This window comes from Chelonia mydas, chromosome 1 (assembly GCF_015237465.2).
Source record: "Chelonia mydas isolate rCheMyd1 chromosome 1, rCheMyd1.pri.v2, whole genome shotgun sequence".
NCBI classification, from domain to species: domain Eukaryota; kingdom Metazoa; phylum Chordata; order Testudines; family Cheloniidae; genus Chelonia; species Chelonia mydas.
Window position 1 is genome coordinate 159,027,831 of NC_057849.1, and position 26,347 is coordinate 159,054,177.

The 26,347-nt window shown below is 44.2% G+C and overlaps 2 protein-coding genes across 14 annotated transcripts in view; one reads left to right on the plus strand and one right to left on the minus strand.

The window, feature by feature from the left end:
* Positions 1–1,915: 1,915 nt before the first annotated feature.
* RIPPLY3 (ripply transcriptional repressor 3) lies at positions 1,916–23,189 on the minus strand. 5 transcript variants are annotated; one of them, XM_043538258.1, is made up of 6 exons: positions 22,966–23,180; positions 15,036–15,154; positions 9,451–9,764; positions 7,934–8,000; positions 2,916–2,983; positions 1,916–2,099 (listed from the first exon to the last, which is right to left on the minus strand). In XM_043538258.1, the coding sequence occupies exons 3-6, from the start codon at positions 9,621–9,623 to the stop codon at positions 1,949–1,951; spliced, it is 459 nt and encodes a 152-aa protein (XP_043394193.1). In that variant the 5' UTR covers positions 9,624–9,764; positions 15,036–15,154; positions 22,966–23,180; the 3' UTR covers positions 1,916–1,948. The 5 variants fall into 5 exon arrangements, with proteins under 5 accessions (XP_043394193.1, XP_043394192.1, XP_007068317.2 ...); XM_043538257.1 differs by having other exon boundaries at positions 22,956–23,180; XM_007068255.4 differs by lacking the exon at positions 15,036–15,154 and having other exon boundaries at positions 22,956–23,189.
* A 114-nt stretch (positions 23,190–23,303) lies between these two features.
* The window catches only part of HLCS (holocarboxylase synthetase), a 211,741-nt gene continuing 208,697 nt past the window's right edge, over positions 23,304–26,347 (plus strand). For 2 of the 9 annotated variants that reach the window (XM_043538250.1, XM_043538249.1), the window contains exon 1: positions 23,304–23,593. In XM_043538250.1, coding sequence (XP_043394185.1) covers positions 23,336–23,593 — 258 coding nt within the window. In that variant the 5' untranslated portion in view covers positions 23,304–23,335. The remainder of the gene's footprint in view (positions 23,594–26,347) is intronic. The other 7 variants (XR_005226123.2, XM_037904170.2, XM_037904147.2 and 4 more) reach the window with 5 other exon arrangements.

Sequence of the window (26,347 nt, forward strand, 5' to 3'; positions counted from 1 at the left end):
ACTAGTTCATTGATTTTGGTTTAAATGGATTTTACAGCATACTTTAGGTGTGTGTCTATATTTACTGAATAGTTCGTAAAAATGTTAATGATGCATGCTCAAAACCTTTTGAACTCTTCGTAATTAGATCTGTCTTTAAAACAGTTGGATTCTGCAGTGGGGGATATTCCCTGATTCCAGGTATGCTCTTTTCCTTAAAATTCCATTGTTGCCATTACTATCATGCACTGACTATGATGTGAAAACAAAGCCTAGTTCCTTTGCCACCCAGTGCAGTAGCTGGTAACTAACATTGGCCCCGATTCTACAATCCCTTATTCTTGTGATTAATCATGACTCACATAAAATGACCTATAGAAGATAATACATGTACTGTACTTAAATGAAGAACTACAGGATTGGACTTGTCCTGTTCCCAGAGATACACTGTAACCATGTGACTGCAGCACAAAGAAGGAAATAAATAACAATGCTCATTTCAATTCCGTTAGAAACTTAGAGAAAAGGAGAACATTAACGTTTTTCAAATGAAAAGTGAGAAATTTTATTTTCTAATCTCTATACAAGTTTTTACAAAGGAGAGAACATTTTAAAAAAAATTGATATTGTTCCAATCTATCTAATTTAATGCAATGGAATGTCTTATACGCTAATTCTGCAAGCAGTTATTCAAGCACATAACTTTAGGGACAAGAATAGTCCCACTGATTTCAACTGAAATATTCACATACATAAAGTTAAGCACATGCATAAATCTTTGCAGAATCAGGGCTGTACTCAAAATAAGATGGTAGTTAATTATTTTCATACATCTAGAAACTGTACAAATATTTATAAGACAAACAGCAATATTCCAACACTACAAGTGAGAAACTAGAGAATAACTAGGAAGAGATATTTTGAATTTGGAAGTTTGTGGGGGAAGGGTGGAATAAATAATCCTTTCAAAACCCTGCCTACATGTCAAAGTCTGTGATAGGAAGCAGATTTTTAAAAGCTTTGGCTAAAAAGATGAACTTGGCATAATGTTTTTAAAATGGCTTATGAAAGCAATTAGCAAGACTAAGCAGTAATTTAGTCACCCTGCTTCTGAACACAAAAGAAATTAGAGGATGTTCCGCTCTAAATCCGAACTTTATAGTTGATTTGTAATAAGCTATGCTAAAATCCCAGCTTCAAACCCACTAAATTTTAGAAAAGTTTAGAATAGGATTTGAATTTTGCAGTTTGGACCCTTCTTTAATGTTCTCTTCTGCACATTTTTCATGTATCTAAGGTCCTTCTATAGCTATACCTCAGCCTTTGTTGTTGTTTAAAATTCTCTAATACACACTTTAATTCACTGTTAAATCATATTTTATTATTCATGCTTTGGCACCTTTTCCTGATTAATGGCAGAGCTCTTTTCTGATTACTTAGGGAGCAGAATTTGTAGCAGCTTACAGGCAGAATCCCAGATGATATAGTGGGACAATGGATATGAGTTTCTCATTTTATACATCTCACCAAAAAAATCAAACGTAGAGAGGTGTTGGGGGGGGAGGTGTATATTTTTCCCAAAATCAGGCATATATTTTCATCTTCCAACACAACATAAAATAGCATTTGTGCTGAGCACAGTGTAATGGTAACAGTGACATTAACGGTTTTAATACAGATGTTACTCCAGCCAGAGTGAATTTGGGGACCACACAAAGCTCTGCAACTTAAAATTCTAGAAACTGCTATAAGGACTTTTGTTCCTGTAAGCCTCCCAAAAAGAAAACAAACCTTCCATGATTGTTGCTATTTGCATCACCCCACTATTTTTCATGTGACAGCAAGAAGATGATTCTCACATGAGCTTTAGATCTGTTTTTTGGTTTATATGATTTTTGCTAGTAAAACACATTAGAAGCCATTTTTTTGTCTCTTGATTTACATGGTCCTCAGAGGCTGAGTATGTTCATTACAAAGCTGAATTCCTTTCTTCCTCGTCATCTTCAGAATCAGAGTCATCATTGTAGAAATGAATTGTGGCTTGTACTGGAAAACTGGCCAGAACCTTCTTTCCAATGTTGTGTAGGAACTTCTGGGATTTAGATTTGGGCAAATAAAGTCTAGTAAAACAAAACAGAATCACTTATAAAAACCATGTAAAACTATAAGAATCCTTCCAGACTAACTGACTCAAGGCTTGTGTCTGAAGGCTACATTTCTTCACTTCTTTGTGGAAGGGAGGCTCCTCTGCTTCCTTGATGGCTTCTCTCTCCTCTTCATCTCTCCATGTTTTAAACCATCCTTCTATCTAAAGGACTCACTGAAGTAGTCCCATCTCTTCCCTGGGTGGTACTATTGGTGTTGGTAGTGAATATACTCCCAGTTACTTTTTTGGGAGGTGGGGGGAATGTCAAATATTGGGTTAGCCAGAGGTCTCTATTTGACAAAGAGCTGCTCCTGAGAACATGAGAAAATGTGATTTTTCTAGAACTCTGCAGACTTGATAGTCAGGGAGAGGACGTGTTTGTTTGTTAATGGTGGTGGGGAGTTTGAGGAAGGGTGCTGAAAGGCTGGTTTAAGGCTGTGGTCTGTTGTTTTTGTGTGGGTTGGTTCTAGTAGTAGATGTGTCTCTCTGGGTAGAGAAGGAGAAGGTATATACTATTAGATACCTTGACTTTCAGTTTCCTTTTCTGAGGAGATGTTAATTATGAAACCTTGACTCACAGTGGGGTAAGTCTGGTCTGTCAGGATGACATTGGCTCTTTCCATGGCTTTCTAATGTCATGATTTAGCATGTTGCTTCAGATCCTGCTTACCTTGTATGTCTTCTCAGGTGAATTACACAGTTTGACACTTTGCCATGGGGGGAATTTATGACTGAAGAACAAAAATACAAATTTCACTTTTCCTGGATCAACTTATAGGATTCATCTCACCTCACTGGATGCTGAAACCCCAAAGCTCCTTTTGAGCTAAAATTTCTCTGATCACCGTCCAGGTCAGACTGTAAAGACACGTGTGATTTAGAAACAGCTGTAAAAATTATCTAAGATTTTACAATTTTCTTGTAATGGCAAGAAAATGCAGTAATATATATTAATTAAATCTCAGGTATTATATCATCAGACATCCATGGAGTATAATTCCACTCCGTTAAATTTTCAAACTACTGTACTTAAAACTTCCCATCTAAATGAATAATTAAATATTTCAGGCTTTTGTTTTAAAGCGAACATTTTTTAAAAAATTATTACTATTATTATTACTTTGGTAATATAGCACCTAGTGGCCCCAGTCCATTGTGCTAGGTGCTGAACAAACACACCGAGATACTTCTTTTGTGTTGGCTGGGTTCAGCTAGCAGCAATAGCCTCTAAAATGGAGGACTCAAGCCATGCCATAGTTTGTGCTCCTTTCCAATGCAGATACTGCAGTGGAATCCTAGGAGATGCTACACTATTAGAGGTACTGTGAATGAGATGTTAAACTGAAGTCCCTTTTACCCTGGTCCTGGAGAGGGAGCTGCTGAGTGAAATCAAAGATCCCATGATACTTTTCAAAATGAGGAGGGTATCACAGAAGTTAGAGATGAAAAAGATTTTTTGGATCATCTAGTCAGTATCCCTGTCCAGAGAGGATAGTCCATATGGATAGTGCTATTGCTGAACTTACCTAGACAGGTTTGATACTGCAATGACTAACTTGGTACTGTAAAGCTGTGATGGGTTGTACTGGGGAAGCCCTGCTGCTCTTCTACATCCCACCCCAGGAAAAAGCAAGGTACAAGGAAAAGAACCTCAAAAATGGTCCTCCACCACTGCCTAGAGAGGCCTTACTGGACTGGCCAGCTTGAAAATTAGAGAGACCTGGTCCTCCAAGGGCTAGAGACAGCCAATCAGAGCCCAGCAGGCTCAGATAAAAGGAGCTGCAGGAGCTTAGCATATCAGTTCCAGGCTGATACCAGAGGAGGGAAGAAGTGGCTTCCTCTCTGGCCAAAGGAGACTGACAAGTAGCTAAAGGTTATTTCTGGCTGAATTTACACTGAGATTGCAGAGGGAGAAGAACCTGGGGATGCTGAGAGATAGGGCTGGAGATAAAGGTGGTGAGCAGTGTGTAGCTGCTGTGTATAGGGTGCCTGGGTTGGAATCCAGAGTAATGGGCAGGCCTGGGTTCCTCTAGTGCAGGGGTGTGCAAACTATGGCCCGTGGGCTGGATCCAGCCCGCCAGCTGTTTTAATCTGGCTTTCGAGCTCCCGCTGGGGAATGGGTACGGGGGCTGCTCCACGTGGCTCCCAGAAGCAGCAGCATGGCCCCCCCTCCGGCTCCTACGCATAGGGGCAGCCAGGGGCTTCTGCTCTGCACACTGCCTCCGCCCCAAGTGCTGCACCTGCAGTTCCCATTGGCCGGGAACCGCAGCCAATGGGAGCTGCAGGGGCGGTGCCTGTGGACGGGGCAGCGTGCAGAGCTGCCTGGCCGAGCCTCTACATAAGAGCTGGAGAAGGGACATGCCGCTGCTTCCAGGAGCCACTTGAGGTAAGAGCCGCCCAGACCCTGCACCCCTAAGCCTCTCCCCATACCCCAACTTCCTACCCCAGCCCAGAGCACCCTCTTGCACCCCAAACCCCTCATCCCCAGCCCCACCCCAGAGCCTGCACCCCCAGGAGTGCAGAAAGGTCCCCAGGAGCAGCTCCAAGGCAGAGGGTAGGAGCAGCACATGGCAGTGGCGGGAGGGACAGCTGAACTGCTGGCAATTGATAGCTTGCTGGGCGGCTGCCGCACAGGGAACTTAGCGGAGCGGGGAGCTGATAAGGGAGTTGATGGGGGGCTGCCGGTCCATCCTGGTTCCAAGCCCCCACCAGCTAGCTGCAACGGGCTGCTTTTCCTGCAAGCAGTGGACAAAGCAGGCGGCTGCCAAACAACGTTATAAGGGAGCATTGCACAACTTTAAATAAGCATGTTCCCTAATTGATCAGCAACGAAACAACATTAACCGGGATGACTTTAAGTGAGGAGTTACTGTATAGGAATTCTGTAGCTGAGGAATCTTGCTTAAGTCTATTAGAATGGGCCTTCCCCCTCGCTACCCGCCCCCCACCTTATAAAGTAGTCAAGAATCTTCCTCAGCTATTGTGCACCTGGTAAGGAGTGCCAAAGTGGGGTTCCTCTCCTTCACAGTTGGGGACCTAATGAGGAATGGAGACTCTTGGTTTAATGGGGGATCTTGGGTGGGCCCTGCAGCATAAAAGAGAGGGAGTTGGGAGGTTCTGGACAACAAGGGAAACATTAATATTAAAACCAGCTGTTTGAACTGTGCATAATTTTTTTTAACAGTGGCAGGCTCCTAGAAATTAACATGGATGACCTACTACATTCAGTGAATAAATTGGTGGGAGCAAGGCACAGCTGAAAACCTCATGTATAGGTTGCATAAAACGTTCTATACAGATGTGATTTTTTCCATGTAAAGAGTATTACAGCTTCCTGATCCCGGAAACCTTAACTCCTCCAAGTTGCCCAGTCTCTTTGGAACTTCTTGCTATTTCATTCCTCAAGTTTTCACTACTGGTTCTGAGTATCCATAGATGCAGATGTGCTAAGGAGTGTTGGGTGGGAGACCCACTCATCTGATGGGTACCTGCCAGCAAAGCTTAGAACTCTGCTGTGTAGGTACATTCTTCTGTAAGCCTACTGGAGTTGCACCCTTGGAATCTCATCCAGGAGCCATCCAAAGGTTGGGTCAGCAATGGCCGCCAACCTTAAAAGGCTCACAAAAAGGGAAGAAGAGGTGTTCCACACCTGCACACCTTAGAATGTAGGGGAATCGCTATAAGCCGTGACCCTCATAAGATGTACATTGTGGATAGCTGTAGCCTTAGCTAGGATCCTGCAAACACTTATGCATGTGAGTACTACCATTGAAGTCAATAGCTATGTACTTTGAACTAAACACAATTAAAAAAAAATTATCACCAGAATATTAAGAAGTACCTTTGAATAAAGACTATTTTTATACCACATTTCAACCTTTTTTCTCTATCTGTTTTAGCTGTAGCACTGTCCAAAAAAAAATCACTTTTTTGGCTCAAACTTTCTCACTCTCATTCATCCCATTCACAGTTAGGCAGAGACTAAGAATTAAACCTTCAGCCTGAGAGGTTATTTTAATGGTGCTAGAATGGAAATTGTTGTTCAACATTAACTGTTGTGCTTCCTTTCACACCTGCTATCATATCCCAGGTCCTGTTTTTATAGACAATAGCAGAGAGCTATAAAGAACGTATCTTGAAACTATTGTTCTATTTTTATTAGGGCTTAATTGTGATTAATTGCACTGTTAAACAATAATAGAATACCGTTTATTGAAATATTTTGGATGTTTTCTACATTTTCAAATATTTTGATTTCAATTACAGCACAGAATACAAAATGTACAGTGCTCACTTTATATTTATTTATTACAAATATTTGTGCTGGAAAAAACAAAAGAAATTGTATTTTTCAATTCACCTAATACAAGTACTGTAATGCAATCTCCTTTATCATGAAACTTGAATTTACAACTGTAGAATTATGTACAAAAAAACCCTTGCATTCAAAAATAAAACAAAGTAAAACTTTAGCGCCTAGAAGTCCACTCAGTCCTACTTCTTATTCAGCCAATCACAAGTTTGTTTACATGTGCAGGAGACAATGCTGCCCGCTTCTTATTTACAATGTCACCTGAAAGTGAAAACAGACGTTCACATGGCACTGTTGTAGCCGGCATTGCAAGATATTTATGTGCCAGACGCGCTAAAGATTCATATGTCCCTTCATGTTTCAACCACCATTCCAGGGTACATGCATCCATGCTGATGACTGGCTCTGCTCGATAATGATCCAAAGCAGTGCAGACAGACATATGTTCACTTTCATCGTCTGAGTCAGATGCCACCAGCAGAAGGTTGATTTTCTTTTTTGATGGTTCAGGTTCTGTAGTTTCCATATCTGAGTGTTGCTCTTTTAAGACTTCTGAGAGCGTGCTCCATACCTCACCCCTCTCAGATTTTGGATGGCATTTCAGATTCTTAAACCTTGGGTCGAGTGCTGTAGCTATCTTTAGAAATCTTACATTGGTACCTTCTTTGTGTTCCCTCAGATCTTCAGTGAAAGTGTTCTTAAAATGAACAACATGTGCTGCATCATCATCCGAGACTGCTATAGTATGAAATACATGGCAGAATGCGAGTAAAACAGAGCACAAGACTTACTATTCTCCCTCAAGGAGTTCAGTCAAAATTTAATTAACGCATTATTTTTTTAACAAGCACCATCAGCATGGAAGCATGTCCTCTGGAATGGTGGCTGAAGCATGAAGGGGCACATGAATGCTTAGCATATCTGGCCTGTAAATACCTTGCAATGCCAACTATAAAAGTGCCATGCAAATGCTTGTTCTCACTTTTAGGTGACACTGTAAATCAGAAGCCCGCAGCATTATCTCCTGTAAATGTAAACAAACTTATTTGTCTTAGTGATTGGCTGAACAAGAAGTAGGACTGAGTGGACTTGTAGGCGCTAAAGTTTTACATTGTTTTGTTTTTGAGTGCAGTTATGGAACAAAAAAAACCCCTACATTTGTAAATTGCACTTTCACGATAAAGAGATTGCATTATGGTATGAGATGAATTTAAAAATACTATTTCTTTTATCATTTTTACAGTGCAAATGTTTGTAATAAAAATAATATTAAGTGAGCACTGTACACTTTGTATTCTGTGTTGTAATAGAAATCAATATATTTGAAAATGTAGAAAAACATCCAAAAATAGTTAATAAATTTCAATTGTTATTCTGTTAACAGCCCTAACTTTTATAAGAAGAAAATTGGTCTCCTATGTTCTTCTCATTTTGACTTTTTTTTTTTTAAACACACTTGGCTTTCTTTGATTTTTTTTCCCAGAACTTAACCTTACCATTCCTTGATGTCCCAGTTCAGCATCTCTTGCTGTGAGAATCCAGGGTCTCCATAAGGTAGGGTTGCTGAAAGTTTAATGAAGAACAACACACTCTCATAGGTAATTCTTTATGATAATTGGCACATTTCAGTGCAATTATAGTTACCTTCATTACATGCTATCTGTGCCTTTGAAATAAGTTTATTCTTGTCTCAACACATTGATATGGGTAAATGTGATTTCAATGGTAGGTCTTATTCTGCCCGCGGGCTTCTCTATGTGCTGTCAGTTTACATGCACTAAAATTAATAACAAAGGAAAGTCTGAACTGGATAAACGGTTAGTCCCACATATTAGCTATTGGCACAATATTAATTGATTTCACAATCCAAGGGGCTCACCAAGGGATTACATTTAAATCAATTTTAGAATGTTTAATTTATAGAATATACTTAACTTCCTATTAATCTTATTATTCATGAAATAAATTAGGTAGTTTATTGAATTATACTATCCCAGTTCCTCAGTGACATAAGGAAGAGCTCTGAAGCTTGGAAGCTTGTCCCTTCCACCATCAGATGTTGGTCCAATAGAAATTACCTTGCCTACCTTGTCTCTCTGATATCCCAAATAAGTATTCCTAATTAAAGTGGATTGCACCTGGCTTTGCATGATCAACTTGATTTTTTTTTTTTTTGCTTATATTTTGATCATAGAGTAGCTGATCTATTTTTATTAAGTCGGCAATTTATTACATTAAAGTGATGCTGCTAACTTGAAATCTAATCAATTTAATAAAAACGTAAGCAGTTTCTTGTACTACACCAGCCTCTTTCTCCCCTCTAATAATTTTTTAGTTTTACAATCACATTTACCTATTTTTAAATGTCTTTTCTCTCCTCTGTAACTAAATACCCACACAAAGGGGAAAGAGTGAAACTGATTATACTCTAACTGCTGTCAAATGCTCAAAGTAAATAAACTGAAAAAACAGTTCTTATCTTTCAGTTAAAGTAACCTTATTTGTAACTAGAGCTGAATGAAAAATTTATCATTTGGAAACCTTCTTCAATTAAAAAAGACAATTATTGCAAAAATAAAAATTCTCACCAGCTCTGTACTATGTTTTTAACATGTAAAAATAGGAGATAAAACAGAAAAGTGGTTTTTGTTTTTTTTTAAATTTTATTTTTTAAGGTGGTAGTTCTTTATGGTGCAGTCTGTTTCCAATCAGCTATTAGAGAAGGTCACATTGATTATGTGCAACCTGCACTTAAAGTCTAAACAACTAGATAGGCTGGCTATTTAAATGACTTTGGAAGTGGTATGGATCCCACAGTGTAGTTTAGCAGGTGGTGTTATTTTAATGAAAAATTTTGTCCATAATTAGAGAGAACACTGAATTGCTTCTCCAGGGACTGAATGCCTGCCTTTATGCAAGTCCTGTCTTTGCCCATTGTAGCTACATAGTATTCCTGCTAGAGATTTTTAAAACTGGGTTGTTGAGGAAGCATTTCTCCTTTTCTCTGTCTTACCTTTCTGGCTGCTCTCTTGGATGGAGAGAATGCGGCTGGATATCTCTGGAAGAATGACAGATCTGAGTCACTGTAGCCTGGAGCAAGAATTTAGCAGCTTCAGCCTCCATAGTGCTTGCTTGCCTGTCTGCTGTTTTGTGTTCCTGTGCCTGGCTAGCTGCTTCTCCAGGCATTTCAGCTCCTCCTTTATTGCAGCTACTCAAGAGTACTTACCTAAAACAAGCAAGCCTTCAGGTAAATGGAGGGATATGACCTTAATGAGTTCCCCTCTATCTCCTCCAACTATTTCAAAGTTTTCCTGTTGTCATGGTGTTCTATGGAGAGTGTAATAAATACAGTACTTTAGTTTACTTTAATCAGCATATTATAGTGGAAATAACCTAAACTCTTTATCTTTCTGCCTTTGTTTTACCTATTTTTGTTTTATGTGAAGTACACTGTGAATATATGTATTTGTGTGTAAATAAAAATTAAGTAGGAAAATCTACAACCTCAAATATCTAACAAAACAAATGGAAAAAATACCAATCCAGTTCACAGGTGACTTTAAAAAAGACCTTTGTTTTAAAATTACAAAACAGTCTGTCAGTTCCAGATTTCAAAAAAAGGAAAAAATACGAGGGTGAAGGAAGATGATAACTTAAAATGCAAACCTAATGACTGCCTTAAAAACAGAGGATGTTACTTTTAAGCTTGATCTGTTTGGTCGCTAGGAGGAGAAAGCTGATGCTAAGAGAGAATACATCCTCCAACAAAGCATGCTTGGTAATCACTGCCACTGCTTTGAGGTTCTGCTGTTTCACTGCATATAGTACATATTTTAAACTACCAGGGTGAGATAGGAATAAACCTTTTCTAAGCTTTCCTGCCCATTGCCTTAATTTGGACCACTAATTACACACAGACTATTATATTGTACAAGAATAGATTTATTGCAGTTGGTAACATTACCTGATTTTCAGTGCTATGGAAAATCATCACATTTGCTCACTTTACAGGTTAAAATACTTATTTGCCTAGCTGCCATCCCTGCAGCTTAATTTGGATCTGACAGTGAATCTGGCTCCCTTCTAGCTTTTGCACTATCGTAAGTAATAAATGTTCTGTAGCCGGTGCTTAGCAAAAAAATTAAAAATCTCTTGAGGTGTGAACCAGAATAGAATTAATTCATTCTTATATATTTTTGTTAGCACTGCAGAGCTAACAGTGTGTAAACAATAGTTTTAATTTTTTTTTAACGAAGTAAGCAGATCACTTTGAAAATATACAGGAATTGGATCTGTTGAGCAGGTGCCATTTTTACATTCACTTTTCTTACGATAACCACACAGCCATAGGCTGTCTGTGGTAAGTTACAAAGCTTAGGATCAGAGACCTAAGTTATTCCAGCACTGCTCTAGAAATTGCTGAGGATGCCCAGTTAAACTTGCACAACGTACATCTGCGTCCTCATGCATGTGTGTTACTCTAGTGCAGAAGTGGGCAAACTTCGGCCCGCGGGCCACGTCCAGCCAGCGGAACTGTCCTGCCTGGCCCCTGAGCTCCCGGACGGGGAGGCTCGCCCCAGCCCCTCCCATGCTGTCCCCCCTCCCCTGCAGCCACGCTGCTGCATGGGCAGCACAGCTTGTGACCGCCCACCTCCCAGGCTTTCCAATAAGCCTGTCCTGCCGCTCTAAGCAGCATGATAAGGGGGGCTGGGGGATGGTTGGATAAGGGACAGGGGCGGTTGGATTGGGGTGGAGGTTCTGGGGGGGGCAGTCAGGGGACAGGGAAAGGGGGGGTTGGGTAGGCATGGGATTCCCGGGGGGGGGGGGCCTGTCAGTGGGCAGGGGTGTGGATAGGGGTCAGGGCAGTCAGGGGACAGGGAGCAGGGGAGATTGGATAAGGGGTGGGAGTCCTGGGGGGCCAGTCAGGCGACAGGGAACAGGGGGGTTTGGATGGGTCAGGAGTTCTGAGGGGGGCAGTCAGGGAGCGGGAAGTGGGAGGGGGCGGATAGGGGGCGGGGGCCAGGCTGTTTGGGGAGGCACAGCCTTCCCTACCCGGCCCTCCATACCGTTTCGCAACCCCGATGTGGCCCTCGGGCCAAAAAGTTTGCCCACCCCTGCTCTAGTGTTTAATTGCATGAATACATAGCATTTCTCAAATAATGGTGTGTGTGTGCACATATAATATATATATAAAATCTATATAATATTTTCTACCGCTTTAAATACATGCATAGCATCTTGTTCTGTGCACTATACTTTGTATGCCAATAAAGGATCACTAACAACTTGTATGAAAAATACAGTGAATGGTATTTAAATAACAGTGTATTAAGTATACAACATGAAATAGAATCAAAAATCTGCTGGCATATCTAGGCAACCTAAAAAAGCACTCAGGGCCCCTATTCACAAGGTACTTAAATATTGCCTAACTTTAAGCACATGAATAATTTCATTTATTTTAATTGAATCAGGGTCTAAATTAGCTTTGTTGTCAAATGCCTACTAAGAGAAGTTGTGCTGCCAGTTGAAAAGGATAGCTGATGACTAAGTCCTTGATCATGCAATCAGATCCATATGGGTAGATGCTTGGGTTCATGTGCCCTATGACTTCAGTGAGACTTTAGCTCAGGGGTGAGAAACTTTTTGGCCCGAGGATCACATCTGGGAATAGAAATTGAATGGCGGGCGATGAATGCTCACAAAATTGGGGTTGGGGTGAGGGCTCTGGTTGGGGGTACGGGCTCTGGAGTGGGGCTGGGGATGAGGAGTTTGGGGTGTAGCAGGGTGCTCTGGGCTGGGATTGAGGGGTTTGGAGAGCGGGAGGGGGAACAGGGCTGGGGCAGGGGGTTGGGGCACAGGGAGAGGCTCAGGGGTGCAGGCTCCGGGCGGCACTTACTTCAAGTGGCTCCTAGAAGCAGTGGCATGTCCCTTCTCCGGCTCTTATGTAGAGGTGCGCCCAGGCAGCTCTGCGCGCTGCCCCGTCCGCAGGCACCGTCCCTGCAGCCCCCATTGGCTGCAGTTTCCAGCCAATGGGAACTGCAGGTGCAGTGCTTGGGGCGGGGGCAGTGTGCAGAGCAGAAGCCCCTGGCTACCCCTACATGTAGGAGCCAGAGGAGAGGCCATGCTGCTGCTTCCGGGAGCCACGTGGAGCAGCCCCCGTACCCATTCCCCAGCGGGAGCTCGAAAGCCAGATTAAAACAGCTGGCGGGCCGTAGTTTGCCCACCCCTACTTTAGCTGGCAGCAAGAGTCCCCCAATTTGGATTTTACTGCAGGATCAAGGCCCAAATTATTAAAATACAGTCCTTAGCATGAAGAAATGTTACCATAAAACAAATCTCCCGAAGATATACAGGACTGCTTTGATTACAGTGGAAGTATAAATTTTTAACAAATCTATTACTCCGTGCTAGACATCTGTATTTAAGGTTGTAGAAAAATGTGAGGTAGCATTGCCTTATAGCACTGGTTCAGCAAAGCACTTAACTATGTGTTGAACTTTAATTGCATGGGTAGTTTCATTGGCTTCAGTGGACTATTGACATGCTTAGTTAAGATTGCCTTTGCATTTTGCAGCCTTAACTTTGCATTTCCTGACTTCTGAGTGCTTACTTATGCCGCCATAACCTTACTGCATTTTTAGTATGGATTTTAGTAGTTAGCTTTGCTAATTCAGAACTTTTGTTAGTGCTGTTTCCTAACCCTAATTTATTAATCTTCAAAAGAAAGTCAGTCTGCACAGGATGATTGTGGAGGGATAACTAAGGGGACTCTTGAACTGTAATTGGCTGTATAGTTTTTTTAAATACTTACTCTGTTCTCACAGATAAAAGGCAAGTAGAGTTTTGCAAGTGCAGGAATCGTTGAAAGAAGCCAAACAAAATCAGCAGAATTTGTAGTCTGAAATACTGTATCTCTTTAGAAATTGTAATTTTATTTTAGAAATATGTTGTGTTTTGTTGATATACAGCTACCATTTTTTGCCTTGACGCATAAACAGTAAAGATGTTAACCCCTAGGGTTTCCTGCCTACCCAGGAAAGCACCACGAAAGCCCAAACATTGAGGGACTAGACTATTGTTACATAAACAGTGCTGAAGACCTGTAGAGTAATGATCATTTCCTTTACCTCTGTTTAGGCAGATAGTATATCCTGTTATTCACATCACAAAGTAATCTACCCCTCTGAATTGTCTTGTATATGCATCACTTTCTTAATACCAATATTTTCTTTAATTCCTAATAATTTTTGGGGGGGCGGAGGGAGGGGGGTATGGGTCCAAGAGTGGAATATGTGGACTGAGGAAAATAGTTTAGTTCTGTAAAATGGTACTAGCTGTACAAATGCTGGAAAGTTGGCTTTTTAAAAAAGTCAGCATTAATCCATTAGCAGTTTTCCCATTTTTAAGAAGGGAATATCATTACAATGTAACTATGTTTTATACAAGTGTTAAATTTTGGTGAAGTCTAATGAAGGTAAGGATGTGCAATCCCCATCTAAAGCATTTTGATTGTTACAGTTAATGTTTATCTGTTCATGGGGCATTTCCCATACTTCTGATATTGTCTGAATGTAGCTTTGATAGAAGGGTCTGATTTTGACTTCATTGGGATTTACAGGTGCTCTGTACTTGTCAGGATCAGGCCCTAACACTGTTTTATTGGTGTTTGGGGACTTTGCTTCAGTAGGTGACTTTATTGCCTTTGAGGAGAAATATGTAAATGTATCTACATTCTTTTGAATTTAATTGATGAATATGTTACTATCCACATCTTTGCATAAATCCTCTCTACTCAGCATCCTTTCTAGTGAAAAAAAATATTTCACTGGGGAAAAGAATGCCTTTCCTCAAATCATGACCTCAAGGACAAAAAAGCACCGGATTTGATTTGGGAGCATCTGCTGCTACCCATGTATCTCTTGGGTGCAGTATTGCTCAGTTTCAAGGTGCAGATTCTTACTGCCTTCAAAATACATACTTGCTGTGAGGTGGGTGGATTGGGGTAATCCTTTGGCTTCAGTTTCTCATAAAAGAATTAGAATAATTTTTGCACCTGGCATTACTTGATAGTAGTTGTACTGTAGCTATAATTGTTCGTTAGGGCTCTGATCCTGCAAACCCTTATGCATGTCGAAAGGTCTCAGAGTGGTAGCTGTGTTAGTCTGTATCAGCAAAAACAACGAGGAGTCCTTGTGGCACCTTAGAGAATAACAAATTTATTTGGGCATAAGCTTTTGAAATTTATTTGGGCATAAGCTAAGGTGCCACAAGGACTCCTCGTTATTTTTACTTATGCATGTGTTCATCTTTATGCAAGTGAGTAGTCCCATTGTGGGATGACTATTTACATGTATAAGTCTTTGCAGGATTGAAAAATAAATAGGAGTTACTCTGGATTTAAATAGGTGTAACCAAGAACAAAATATAGCCCTAATGTGTTGTCTTAGTCTAACAGGAATTGTAAAAATTTTAAATAAAGATATAGTTTTGAAGACCATCATGTATTAAACAGAAGACAGCATAGAATAAGTCTTTATAGTCATAAATTGCAGACAAAAAAAAAATCTCAGAGACAGCTTTTGGCTTCTAGCTCACCCACAGAATTTAAAGTATCAGTCCTGTTCAACTTTATCAGTTTGTAACAACTTCTCTTTAAATACTCTTCTGTTCTCTGTGTCCTCATTGTCCCATAATCACATGGCCTTCATTGTTCTCTGCAGAAGGGAGAGGCAGTGGATTACTCACGCTGGCTTCCAAGTCCCTCTTCAGGCTAGTCTACATTTGGAAATTTACTGGATTAGCTATTTCGGAATAATCATTTTGGTACAAGCTCCAGTGTGGACACTCTATGTGTGTATAAGACACACATACACAACACCAAGGAACATAAGTGCATGTGCATGGGAGCTTATACTGAAATAACTATTTTGGACTAATTATTACAGAATAGCTATTATGATAAATTTCCAAGTTGTAGACAAGTTCTTAATTGCTATAAAATAAAAAGGGAAGCCAGTCTAATTTATTGTTCATAACTTTAATTGATCAGTACTTCCCTGCTTTGTCTTGACAAAGTCTAAACTACACTATAATAAGGCTGTGAAGTCACAAGAGCTAGTCTGGTTTCACACTTGTATAAGTGAGCAGAATTTAGCTCTGATTCTACCCATTTCTTTCCTAAAAGGAAAGTATGCACTTCTACAAACCAAAGCTTCCAGGCTGCTTTTGGTATTGATATTTTTCCCCCATTCTTATTTTGTATTTTTTTGTTTATTGTTTCTTTTTTCTCTCTTAAACCTCTTTTGCTACTCTATCACAGGTATCCTCATGCCTGCTTGCTAAATGTCTGACTTTAATACCCTTTTGTAGGGGAGCCAGGGTGGCTTCCCTCCGACCCAGAGGGTAAAGAGCCACCCTCTCAGCCTGAGTGGGCGGGGCCAGACCAAGCTTACGCCAATCCCCGGAAGGGGAGGGGTGGGACAGGAAGTACAAAGGGCAGGGTCCTTTGCCCAGTGAGGAGAGCACCAGGGAGGGAGACAGACACAGGCTGCTCCCTTGCGATCCTGCTGCTGACCCAGGGGAGGCCCTGGGCCAGGAGGAACCTGACTGGGAGGAAGGCCTGTGGCGACCAGGACTGCCAGCCGCTGAGTACCCGGAGGACCTGGAGGGGCCTGGCTGTAGCCCAGGCCAGCGTGAGCCCGACATAGAGAGGGAGCTGGAGCTGCCAGCAGCTGAATACCCGGATGAGCTGGAGGGACCGGAGAGACCCGCTTGAGAGACCGGGTAGGAAGTAGCCCGGGGCAGAACTGCACCGTGTGGTGGGTATATTTGGTCAGCGGGGCGCGGACGGCCCCCTGCTGACCCAGCGGTGGGACCTTCGCCTCCCGCCACTGTCGGGGCCCTGGGCTGGAAGGCAGTGGAGTTTGGTGGGCCTGTGTTCCCCTACCCCGGCCAACCTGTCTTGGGTAGCAAAACTGTGCGCTACCAACCCATACCAGCGCTCCCCTGCCTGAGGGGCGCACTGCGGACTCCGGCCAGCACACCTTTCCCGCTAATTCCCCAGCGCCCGAAAGGTGTGACTAAGGCCTGCCAGTGGGACCAGAGCTCTCCATCGCCCCCCAGGGGCTTGGAGGACCGACTGAAACCTGTCACACCTTTCCTTATTTTTTTTTTTTTTTTTTTTTTTTAACGGGAAGAGGGTTTGTTCACTCTGTACGATACATAGGATATCACAAATGAGCAAACAGTGGTCAGCTAGGAGACATTTTATTTGTGCATCCTCCCTTAGAAATGACACCAACAAAGAAAAATCAAACAGTTTGTACTTCCTGGACATTTCAGGTATGCTATACTATGGAAGCAAAACACGTACACAGATAGGGAACAGGTTGGTTTTGCTTGAATCTCTATTGTATCTGTGTTTTGATTTGGTTCCATGTTCTGCTTTTAATATGTATTTTTATTTATAATGAATAAAAATGCCATTCTTGACTCTCCCAGGTAAAAAAAAAAAAAAAGTTAATTATCAAAACATAGCTGATCACATTCAATGTCACTGAAGGATTAACCTCATGGTTAAACAAAAGTACCTGTCCCATCAAGCAAAGATTAAATAAACAGATGGGGTTTCACAATGTGCTCTGAAGGTCAGCAGAAACCGCCCTGTTGGACTAGTGTGGAGGAAGTGAATTCCAGAGTTCAGAGCTCTCCCCGAGAATGTATGCTTTGCTTGTTTTACTCTCTTTTGATGTGCTTCTGTAAGTGTTTTGACCTGTGTAGCACATTCTGCATAAAGTAAAATCTCAGTTTCAGAATTCGTATAGTCCTCTATTCACAGAACAAGGACGGGATGGGCTGTGGGAGTGCAAGCCCAAGTGTTCCTCCAGTTTGACCTAGTGGGGAGAGAATAGTTCAGTTTTCATATCTTGGTCTTTCTGCTGAAATTGCCAACAGTTTCAAAAGAGACACAAGGTGAGTGAGCTGCTCTGTGTAAGCTCGAAAGCTTCTCTCTCTCACCAATGGAAGTTGGTCCAATGAAAGATATTACTTAGGGTTACCAGACATCCTGATACTGTTGGGATGGTCCCAATATTAGGGGCTTTGCCTTATAAAGGCAACTATAACCCCCCCATCACAAAAAAAGTGTCCCGATTTTTCACACTTGCTATCGGCTCACCCTAATAATACCTCAGTCACCATGTCTCCTTAATATCTTGGGACCAACACGGCTACAACAACACCGCATACAACAGTTTAAACAGTTTGTTGTGGGAGTCTAAAGTTATGTCAAAGTTGCTTTCTTTTTTTTTTGCTCCTTACTCTTCATTCAAACACTCACTATTAGACTGTTAGGATCAAGCTGTCCATTTGTGGTACCGGAGGGCCAAGGTATATGCACTTACAGCAGAACAGAGAAGCCTGGCCTAGTTGGATGATGCCTGAAACTATATCCCTTACTCCTGCGGGGCATTCTGCACCAAAAAATTAAAAATTCTGTGCCAAAAAAAAAAATTTCTTCAAATTTTATTTGTCAAACAAATGTGGAGGATCCAGCATGGCATTGGGGAGCACAGGCCACTGGCTGCACAGAGGTGGGAGATCACTGTGCAGCTCCCCCGCCCAGCACACAGACTAGCAGTGAGGCTGCATCCAACCCTGACACAGCGCAGGCCCCAGAAACACCCCAGGGACCTGTGCCTCTGTGCTAGGTGCACCAGGTGTGCGCAGGCAGGCTCAGCAAGGCAGGATCCAAGTGTGAAGGGGCTTAGTGTGGGGGGGATCCAGGTGTGTGTTGAGAGATTTTTGTGTGGGGCAATCTGGGTTCGGGTGGCTCAGTGGGGGATCCAGGTGTGGGGGGATTCTGGATGCAACAGTAATGGGAGGGTCTGCAGGGGGGTCCAGCTGAATGTAGTTGGAGCTCAGCCGGGGGGGAGGGGGGTCTGGGTGTGGGGGAGGGCATAGAGCTCGGCAGGGGATCCGGGGTGTGGGGGGGCTCAGTGGAGAGTCCAGATGCTGGGGGAGTGGGGCTCAGTGGGGTGGGGATCAAGGTGCAACTCGTTGGTGCTTGGTAGGGTGGGGATCTGGGTGTAGGTAGCTCATTGGGGTGGTCCACGTGAAGGGGGATTGGGGCTTGTTGGGGAGTCTCGGTATGAGGGAGTCTGGATACACAGGGGTTGGGTGGATGGGGGAGCAGCTTCCTGTACAGTAACCCCTTCCCTGCAGCTGAGGAGTGATGGGTGCAGGAAACGTGGGGGTGGGGAAGAGTTTGCAGAGCTTCCTACAGCCGGGGGAGAAATCTGGGGGTGGGTCTAACATGGCCTCGGATGTTGTGCAGTGGAAGAGGAAGTCTCCCTTCCTGTCCTCCCCAGCCAAGCGAGGACTAGCAGCTGAGACCGGTGCCGGGTGGGAGCCACCAGCCGGGTCTTCCCCAGTCCCGCCCTCTGCCCCATGGTGATTTACCTCTGCCAGCTGCCCTGGGCACCCGAAACATATTGCTGGGGAGGATCGCATGACCACTCTTGTGGCTTCTCTTTGGTTCCCTGTCAGAAAGTAATTTTTCTGTGGGGAAGCAAATAAATCTGTGGGGGACATCAATTCTGCGCATGCACAGTAGAGCATAATTACCCCGGGAGTAATCCGTGTACACATGAGCTACTCCTGAAGTAACTAGCGTATTAGAATCTATCACAGGAATAAGGAGGGCTTTCTAGGAACCCACCTGTTGCTTCACCTGCAGCTAAAGGAGCATATTTGTAGCATATGCACAGGCAGATTTGGGGTCATGCAGCTTTCCTCACCCATGCTACCTTCCCACAACAGCCATCCTGCACTTTCATTCAGTGTAGCAAACTGACTTATATGTATTGCAACCCTCTGCTATCTGAAATCAGGCTTATCAGTTTGATTGTTTTGCCCTCTAGTGGTTGGCCTAAAAAAGACTATTGGATATTTAGCTAGATGTAAAGTCTATGATGATGGAGATGCTGTTCCTTTAAGGAATAATGATGCATACTGGGATAGGGCCAAGTGTCATTGTTGTATCCATTTTTAGCAAGGTAAGAGTCAATCCGAGTACCATGTAAGATCTCATACTTGGTAAGTACTTTAGCTATAAAATACAGAATACATTATTCTATTGTGCTTGAGTATATAAGTTGCTATATAACACCAGTGACAGCAAATAAGACTTGAGTTAAAACTGACTTAAACAATAGAACTCAATCTTCTATTCTAACTCTAGACATGCATAATATACATGTAGGCAACTGTTTTATTTACATCTGTGCTGTACGGACCTAAAGGTGATACTCTAATCTATCAGTGTGCTGAGCCATTAAATCCCCTGTACCAACACAAAATATTGTATATCAGAATAGTGATAGCACATCCTTACTGAAAGCAGAAGTCAAATCATTCCTTTCTCTCTCCGTCAGTTGCCTGGAAGAAGGAATGTTTGTAAAATAAAATCCACTTTCTGGAGATGTGTTAGTGTTTATGGTTGATATAAAATGTCATTCTTATAGTAATGGTGTTATCCAGGTAGCTGCAGTGATCCATATGATCGCACCTTATCCAACCTCCATGGTTGCAATGGTGAAGGGACTGAGAAAGAACAGCTCTGAAATACCCCTTATGTTTACTTGATATGGAAGGAGCAAATTAGTAGTCATGAACCATTCATTAATGGTGAACCATTTGATATACTTGCTGTATGTATCACAACTAGAGTTGAGGAGAAATGGAGGAAAAATGTAAAAGTTGGGAGAAAAAATTAGGAGTGGAGGGGCCTCATATCAAGAGAGGGAAAGATGGCTAAGATGGTGGGACTTTAGAGATTTGGGTTCAATTTCTAACTCTGCCCAAGATCTTTGGCAAGTCACTTAATCTCCCTGTATCTAAATGTCCCTTCTATCAAATAAGGATAATACCCTACTAAGTATGTAATGAGAACAAAATATAAGATGCTCAGATACTACAGCAATAAGTACCTGACAGAGAAACATCGAGTCAATCTAGGCTATAATAGGTAGAAAGGGAAGCATACCACCACTTTCTGTTTGAATTCAAGCACTAGTTATGTCATCCCTGACATCGTATCAGATAAGCAGTAGGACTAAATGTTGTCCTTTTCAATTCTGCTTATGAGCAACCTGTGCATTAAAACAGTTTTCCTCTACAGGCTTGTAGCGTTATTTTAGCATCAAACATCACTTGGCTTGTTGTGATGGGGAGTTCGCCCCCATACCAGCCTAGGAAGGATAATGAAGCTGAGAAGGGGCCAATTAACCAGGTAGGCCACACATTTCCCCTCAACTGTGGCTTAAGTAACCCTGGATTGATGATGGAGCCCAGCTGAGAAGGAACCAGTGAGGCTGGTATAAAGCCAGAAAGCTGGCAACAGAAAAAGGCTGCAGCCAGGGAGCCTGCAGTCACTTTCTGGATATTAGAAAGAGAGGGAAGGAAAGAAACTTTGAGGAGAGGATGTAGGGGAAAAAGCTTGGGGAAAGGGTAGTAAGGTTTAAGATAGTGCAGACCTTGGCTGCTGATTAGAAGGTCCCTGAAATAGAACCTGAAGTAGAGGGTGGGCCTGGGTTCCTGTGCAAGTGGCATCATCTGGGCAGTGAATGAGAAGAATGGTGGAGGCAATTTCTATGGAAAGACATTAATATCCTGGAAGGAGGAAATCAAATAGTGACTTGGGTGGAGGGCTAAACCACAAAGGGAGAGCACCCAGGGTCTCGCAGAGAGGCAGCAGAACACACAGCAAGTGGCAGAAGGGGGTGTTGGACCTGGAAAAAGCTAATCCCCAGAACAACTACGAAGAAGTGCCCTAGCAGTGAATGGAACCCCATTACACTTGTGCACGTAGGTTCATATTAATTTTGTCCTATACTTTGAGTCCTCAATTCAGTATCAATAGCATCTGTGATGTGGCATTTAGCATGACAGGAGTTACTCATGTTGCCACTCATAGTCTTTATTCCATCAGATTTATCGGTTTCTTTTCACTGTATATTGCTTTTGTTCCTCTTTGTCCTATGATCTGGGGAGGAAATCACTGAATAAAGACAGGACTGAAACAAATCACTATTATTGACCTGTTCACATTTCCTTGATACATTAAAAATAAACTTAAGTAAAGTGCCCAGAGAGGTGGTTAGTGCCTCATAAATCCAGTAAAGATATAGTCACCATTCACCTGGGCTGGAGAACTTGCAAACTAAGGTATCTCACAAATAGTTGCACACATGCCTAACTTCATGCCTATAAACTTCATGTCCCAATGAATTTGACAGGACTTCTTACAAGTATAAAAGTGAGTATATGTACAAGTGTTCACAGGATCTAGGCCTATCCTTTCAGTCCTGCAATAAACTCCATGTGGACAAACCCCTGCATCCTCTCAGAGCTCCATTGAAGCCAGTGGGGTTCCACAGAAGTTTAGTGGTCCATTTATATGGATCTGCTTGTAGAATCAGGTTGGGTCTTAAAATCCAGATTCTGCAATCAAAATCTCATGCCTCTGGTAAAGCCCCTGGTAAAGCCTCTGCCTCTGGTAAAGCCTAAATCCTAAACAAAGACTTTTTTTTAGGATTTGCTTTTAAAACACTATAGTAGCCTTTTGTATTGGAAGGAGGCTTGAATATTTTTCCAACTTGGTCTCCCAATAACGTTTATATTTATTTCTGGGTTTGTTTGCTTTTGGTCAGAATAAAATACACAAAATAGTGAAAATAAACAGTCATATTAGAATAGGTCAGCGTTTCTCAAACTGGCGGTTGGGACCCCAAAGTGCTCATAACCCTGTTTTAAAGGGGTCACCAGGATTGGTGTTAGACTTGCTGGGGTCAGGGGCTGAAGCCTGAGCCCCACGGCATGGGGCCAAAGCTGAAGCCCAAGGGCTTCAGCCCTGGATGGTGTGGCTCAGGTTACAGGCTCCTCCCCTGGGCTTCAGCTTTGGCTCTACTGGGCTTGGGCTTTATACTCCCCGCTCCTGGGGCAGTGGGACTTGGGTGGGCTCAGGCTTTGGTCCTCCCTCCTGGGGTCCTGTAGTAATTTTTGTTGTCAGAAGGGGATCACAGTGCAATGAAGTTTGAGAAACCCTTGAATTCCTTCTCCTAGTGCCCCCAAATTAATTTAGTTTAGGTTGGATATTAGGAAAAACTTTTTCACTAGGAAGGTGGTGAAACACTGGAATGCGTTACCTAGGGAGGTGGTGGAATCTCCTTCCTTAGATATTTTTAAGGTCAGGCTTGACACAGCCCTGGCTGGGATGATTTAGTTGGGGATTGGTCCTGCTTTGAGCAGGGGGTTGGAATAGATGACCTCCTGAGGTCCATTCCAACCCTGATCTATGATTCTATGAATGGCTGTTACTGTACTTCTTTCCTTAAGGCCCCCTTCGGGCGTGCTAGACCCGTACTTCCACTTTGCATTTTTTGCAGGATTTATTTTTCAGCTATGAAACAAAAACGGGACGACCACACCTGTGCTTACACGGCAGCTGAAATGTACCTTAACCCACCTTGAGGGTGAAATCAGTTCATACGGGCGTGGGGCGGACAACAGCTGTCGCTCCCCCCCGCCTCCCGCGGGAGCGGAATTGGCTGGCGCCTCGGAAAAGCCTGGGCGCAGGGGCAGGGGCAGGAGGCTCCCGCGGGCCGGGCGGGGCAGGGGCAGCACAAGCGGCGCCCGAACCAGCTGTTTCGCTGCCGCTCCGCGCGCAGGAGGGGAGCGGGCGTGAAGGCACCAACCAATCAGCAGCCGCTTCCTTTCGGGCAGCCAATCAGAGCCGCAGTTAGATTAGCCAACCGGCGAACGCCTCTCTCTCCGCCGAGGGTGGCAGGGGGCAGGGCAGCCAATCGGGAAGGAGCCGGAGCGGGGCGCCGCCGGCCATGCTGATCACGCTGTGCTACCTGTACCTCTGGGCGCGCTGGGGGGCCGGCTGGGCCGGGCTCATCCGACGCACCGTGCGCCGGCTGCACCGCGCGCGCTGCGCCTTCGTCTTCGGCTGCTGCCGCGGCGGCCGGGGCGGCGCGGGCTGCCCCCCTCCCCGGCGGCGGCGGCGCAGGCAGGGGTCGCCCGGGCTGGGCGAGGAGCCCGTCTGCCTCCGGCTGGGGGACAAGGTCTTCTTCACTGAGGAGACCCCGCAGGTACCCGCCGCGCCCGGCCTCCTGCGTGGGCGTCCAGGCCTGGGGTGGAGAGGCGGGGCCTGTTGTGGGTGGGGTATAGATGGGGCCAGGCCTGTGGGGTGGGTGTTTGGGGAGAGCTGGGGGGTCACCCTGGGCTTGTCCTGGCTGTGACAGGGAGGTCGGTGGAGTGGATAACTCGGCTTGGGCCAGCCTAGCTGGGGGTGAGAACAGCCACGCTGCCCGGGAGCACAGGCCTTGGATTAGCAGCTGGGACACTGTAAACTCAGCAGCTGCATCCCCATTGCTGTATTAGTCCCTCTGCCTCACGCCCTCGCCTGGCTCTTGTAAAGCACTGCTTAACTCGAGCTGGGGATTTTTGTGTGTGGAGGGGAGTAAGGTTAGGGCCAAAACTGGAGTTAACCTCAAGCCGACAACAGAATGAAGGGAAGCTCTGTGTTAACTTTCTAGTCATCTGAATCCAAAGATAATATCCCTGCTCCAGGGCTTCTCAGAAAGAGGACATAGGGCCGCAAATATCCAGGATAGAGCATCAGTCTCATAGCTGCAGCTGCTGTAATTCTAACCGAGACAGAGGTCGGTGAGGTAATATCTTGTTATCAAACCAACTTCTGTTGGTTAGACAGACGAGCTTTTAAGCCACTCGGAGCTCTTCTTCAGGTCTCTGTCTCCAACAGATGTTTGTCAGTAAAAGATATTACTTCACCCACCTTTTCTTTCTAATATTCTGGGACCGACATGGCTACAACTAAGCTGCATACAACAATATAATTCTAAGAGTCATCAATAAGTTTGGTGCTGTATAAACAAAAGGCTAAGGACTATCTCTGTTTCAGAGACCTTGCAGTCTCTCATCAAGACGTAAATAGAACACATTAGTGACTACGGTCTAGTGTATAGTTACACATGAACACCTACTACTGTGGTTGAGTTAAAGCCTAGTGGGGACCCTGGGTTTTAACCAGACCAGTTTAGCCCATGTTAGGCCATATCTATGCTAGGGGAAAAGATGTGTTTTTAATCTGTGTGCATTGAATGTGTTAACATTTTAGTTCAGACAAGGCAAACTATTAACTGGTCAAGGTAAACCACAGACACAAGATTAAGGGTTACTTCAACTAATTAACGTATGTTAAAACATAACTTGGTCTTGTATGCTAGTGTGTTAAAACCCTAGTGTAGATGTGCTTTCGATAAAGTCCAGATCACGTTCTCATAAGCAAATTAGGGAAATGTGACCTAAATGAAATTACCACAGAGTGGATGGACAACAGATTGCAAAACTGTATTCAAAGTAGTTATCAATAGTTTGCTGTCACACTGGAAGGCTATATGTAGTGGGTTCATTCAGGGATTTGTCCTGGGTCTGGTATTAGTCAATGTTTTCATTAAAGTTCATAATGTAATGGAGAATATGCTTACAAAACTGCAGAGGATACTAATCTTGGGGGAAGGGGTTGTTGCAAGCACTTCAGAGCACAGGGTTAAAATTCAGATACAGTAGAACCCCATTTATCCGACTGTCCATTATCCGCCTCTCTGTATTAAACGAACAACCAGCATGCACCAGTCTAGAAGCGGGTGATCACTTCTGTGGCCGCTAGATGGTGCTGCAGCCTCGCACTTTCACATTCTCCAGATTACCTCAATTTATGATGATCCAATCTGGCCTCGGTCCCAATTAGATTGGATAAAGGAGGTTGTGCTGTAATCTTGAAAAATTGGGGTATTGGTCTGAATCAATAAGATGAAATTCAGTAAAGACAAGTGCAAAGTTTGATACTTCTCAGTGTTGTGAGGCACCTTGCTACAACTTGCCTTTAGTGTGAGGAAGCTTTCTTTGAACTGTGGTTCAGCTCCCCAACTCCATATTTTGAGCATGAGTCTGAGAGCCAGGAACTCCTGAAGTCTGTTCCTGGCTTTAACGCTGATTCTTAGTTTGAATTTGGTCAAGCTCCGGGATCCCTCTAGCTGTAAAACTGAAAGAATACTTAACTAGCCCATATTGGGCTAGGTCAGGGGTCTCAAACACGTGGCCTGTGGGGTTATTTTCTGTGGCCCGCTAGCTCCCCACTCCCCCCAGCATTTACCTAGAGCAGCTCCAGGCTGGCCCGGTGCGTGCTGGGGGCAAGGGTAGGCTCCCTGCCTGCCCGCGCTGCTCTGGGAAGTAGCCAGGACCTGGGGGAGGGGGAGCACAGGGGTCTGTTTGTTGCCCTGGCCATGCCTCCAGGTACTGCCCCGAAGCTCCCATTGGCCATGGTTCCCCGTTCCCAGCCAATGGGAGCTGCAGGGAGTGGTGCCTGGAGGCACGGCCAGGGCAACACAGACCCCTGTGTCACCCTGCCAGGTTCCTGCCACTTCCCGGAGTGGTGCGGGAGCAGGGCAGGCAGGCGGGGGGAGCCTGCCCTAACCCTGGTGCATGCCGGAGCCCGCCCCCTGGACCCCCTGCATCACCCCTCCTGCACCCCAACCCCCTGCTCTGAGCCCCCTGCCGCACCCCGCACTCCTCCTGCACCCCAACCCCCTGCCCTGAGCCACCTGCTGCACCCCTCCTGCACCCTGAGGGAGCGGGGTTGGGGTGGGGATTTCGGGGAAGGGGTTGGAATGGGGGCTGGGAAGAGGTGGGGCAGGGGCAGGGCCTCATGGAAGGGGTGGAGTGGGGGCGGGGCCGGGGCAGCAGGGCAGGGATCAGTGATACAGCCCTCAGGCCAATGTACTAGTCCTCATGTGGCCCTCCTGGTCATTTGAGTTTGAGAC

Coding starts and splice junctions, on each gene's coding strand:
- RIPPLY3 (XM_007068255.4), bottom strand. CDS start 9,623: ATGCCTGGAGAAGCAGCTAGCCAGGCACAGGAACACAAAACAGCAGAC. Junction 8,001..9,450: donor CCAAGAGAGCAGCCAGAAAG/GTAAGACAGAGA, acceptor TTAAACTTTCAG/CAACCCTACCTTATGGAGAC. Junction 2,100..2,915: donor GGGTTTCAGCATCCAGTGAG/GTGAGATGAATC, acceptor TTGTTTTACTAG/ACTTTATTTGCCCAAATCTA.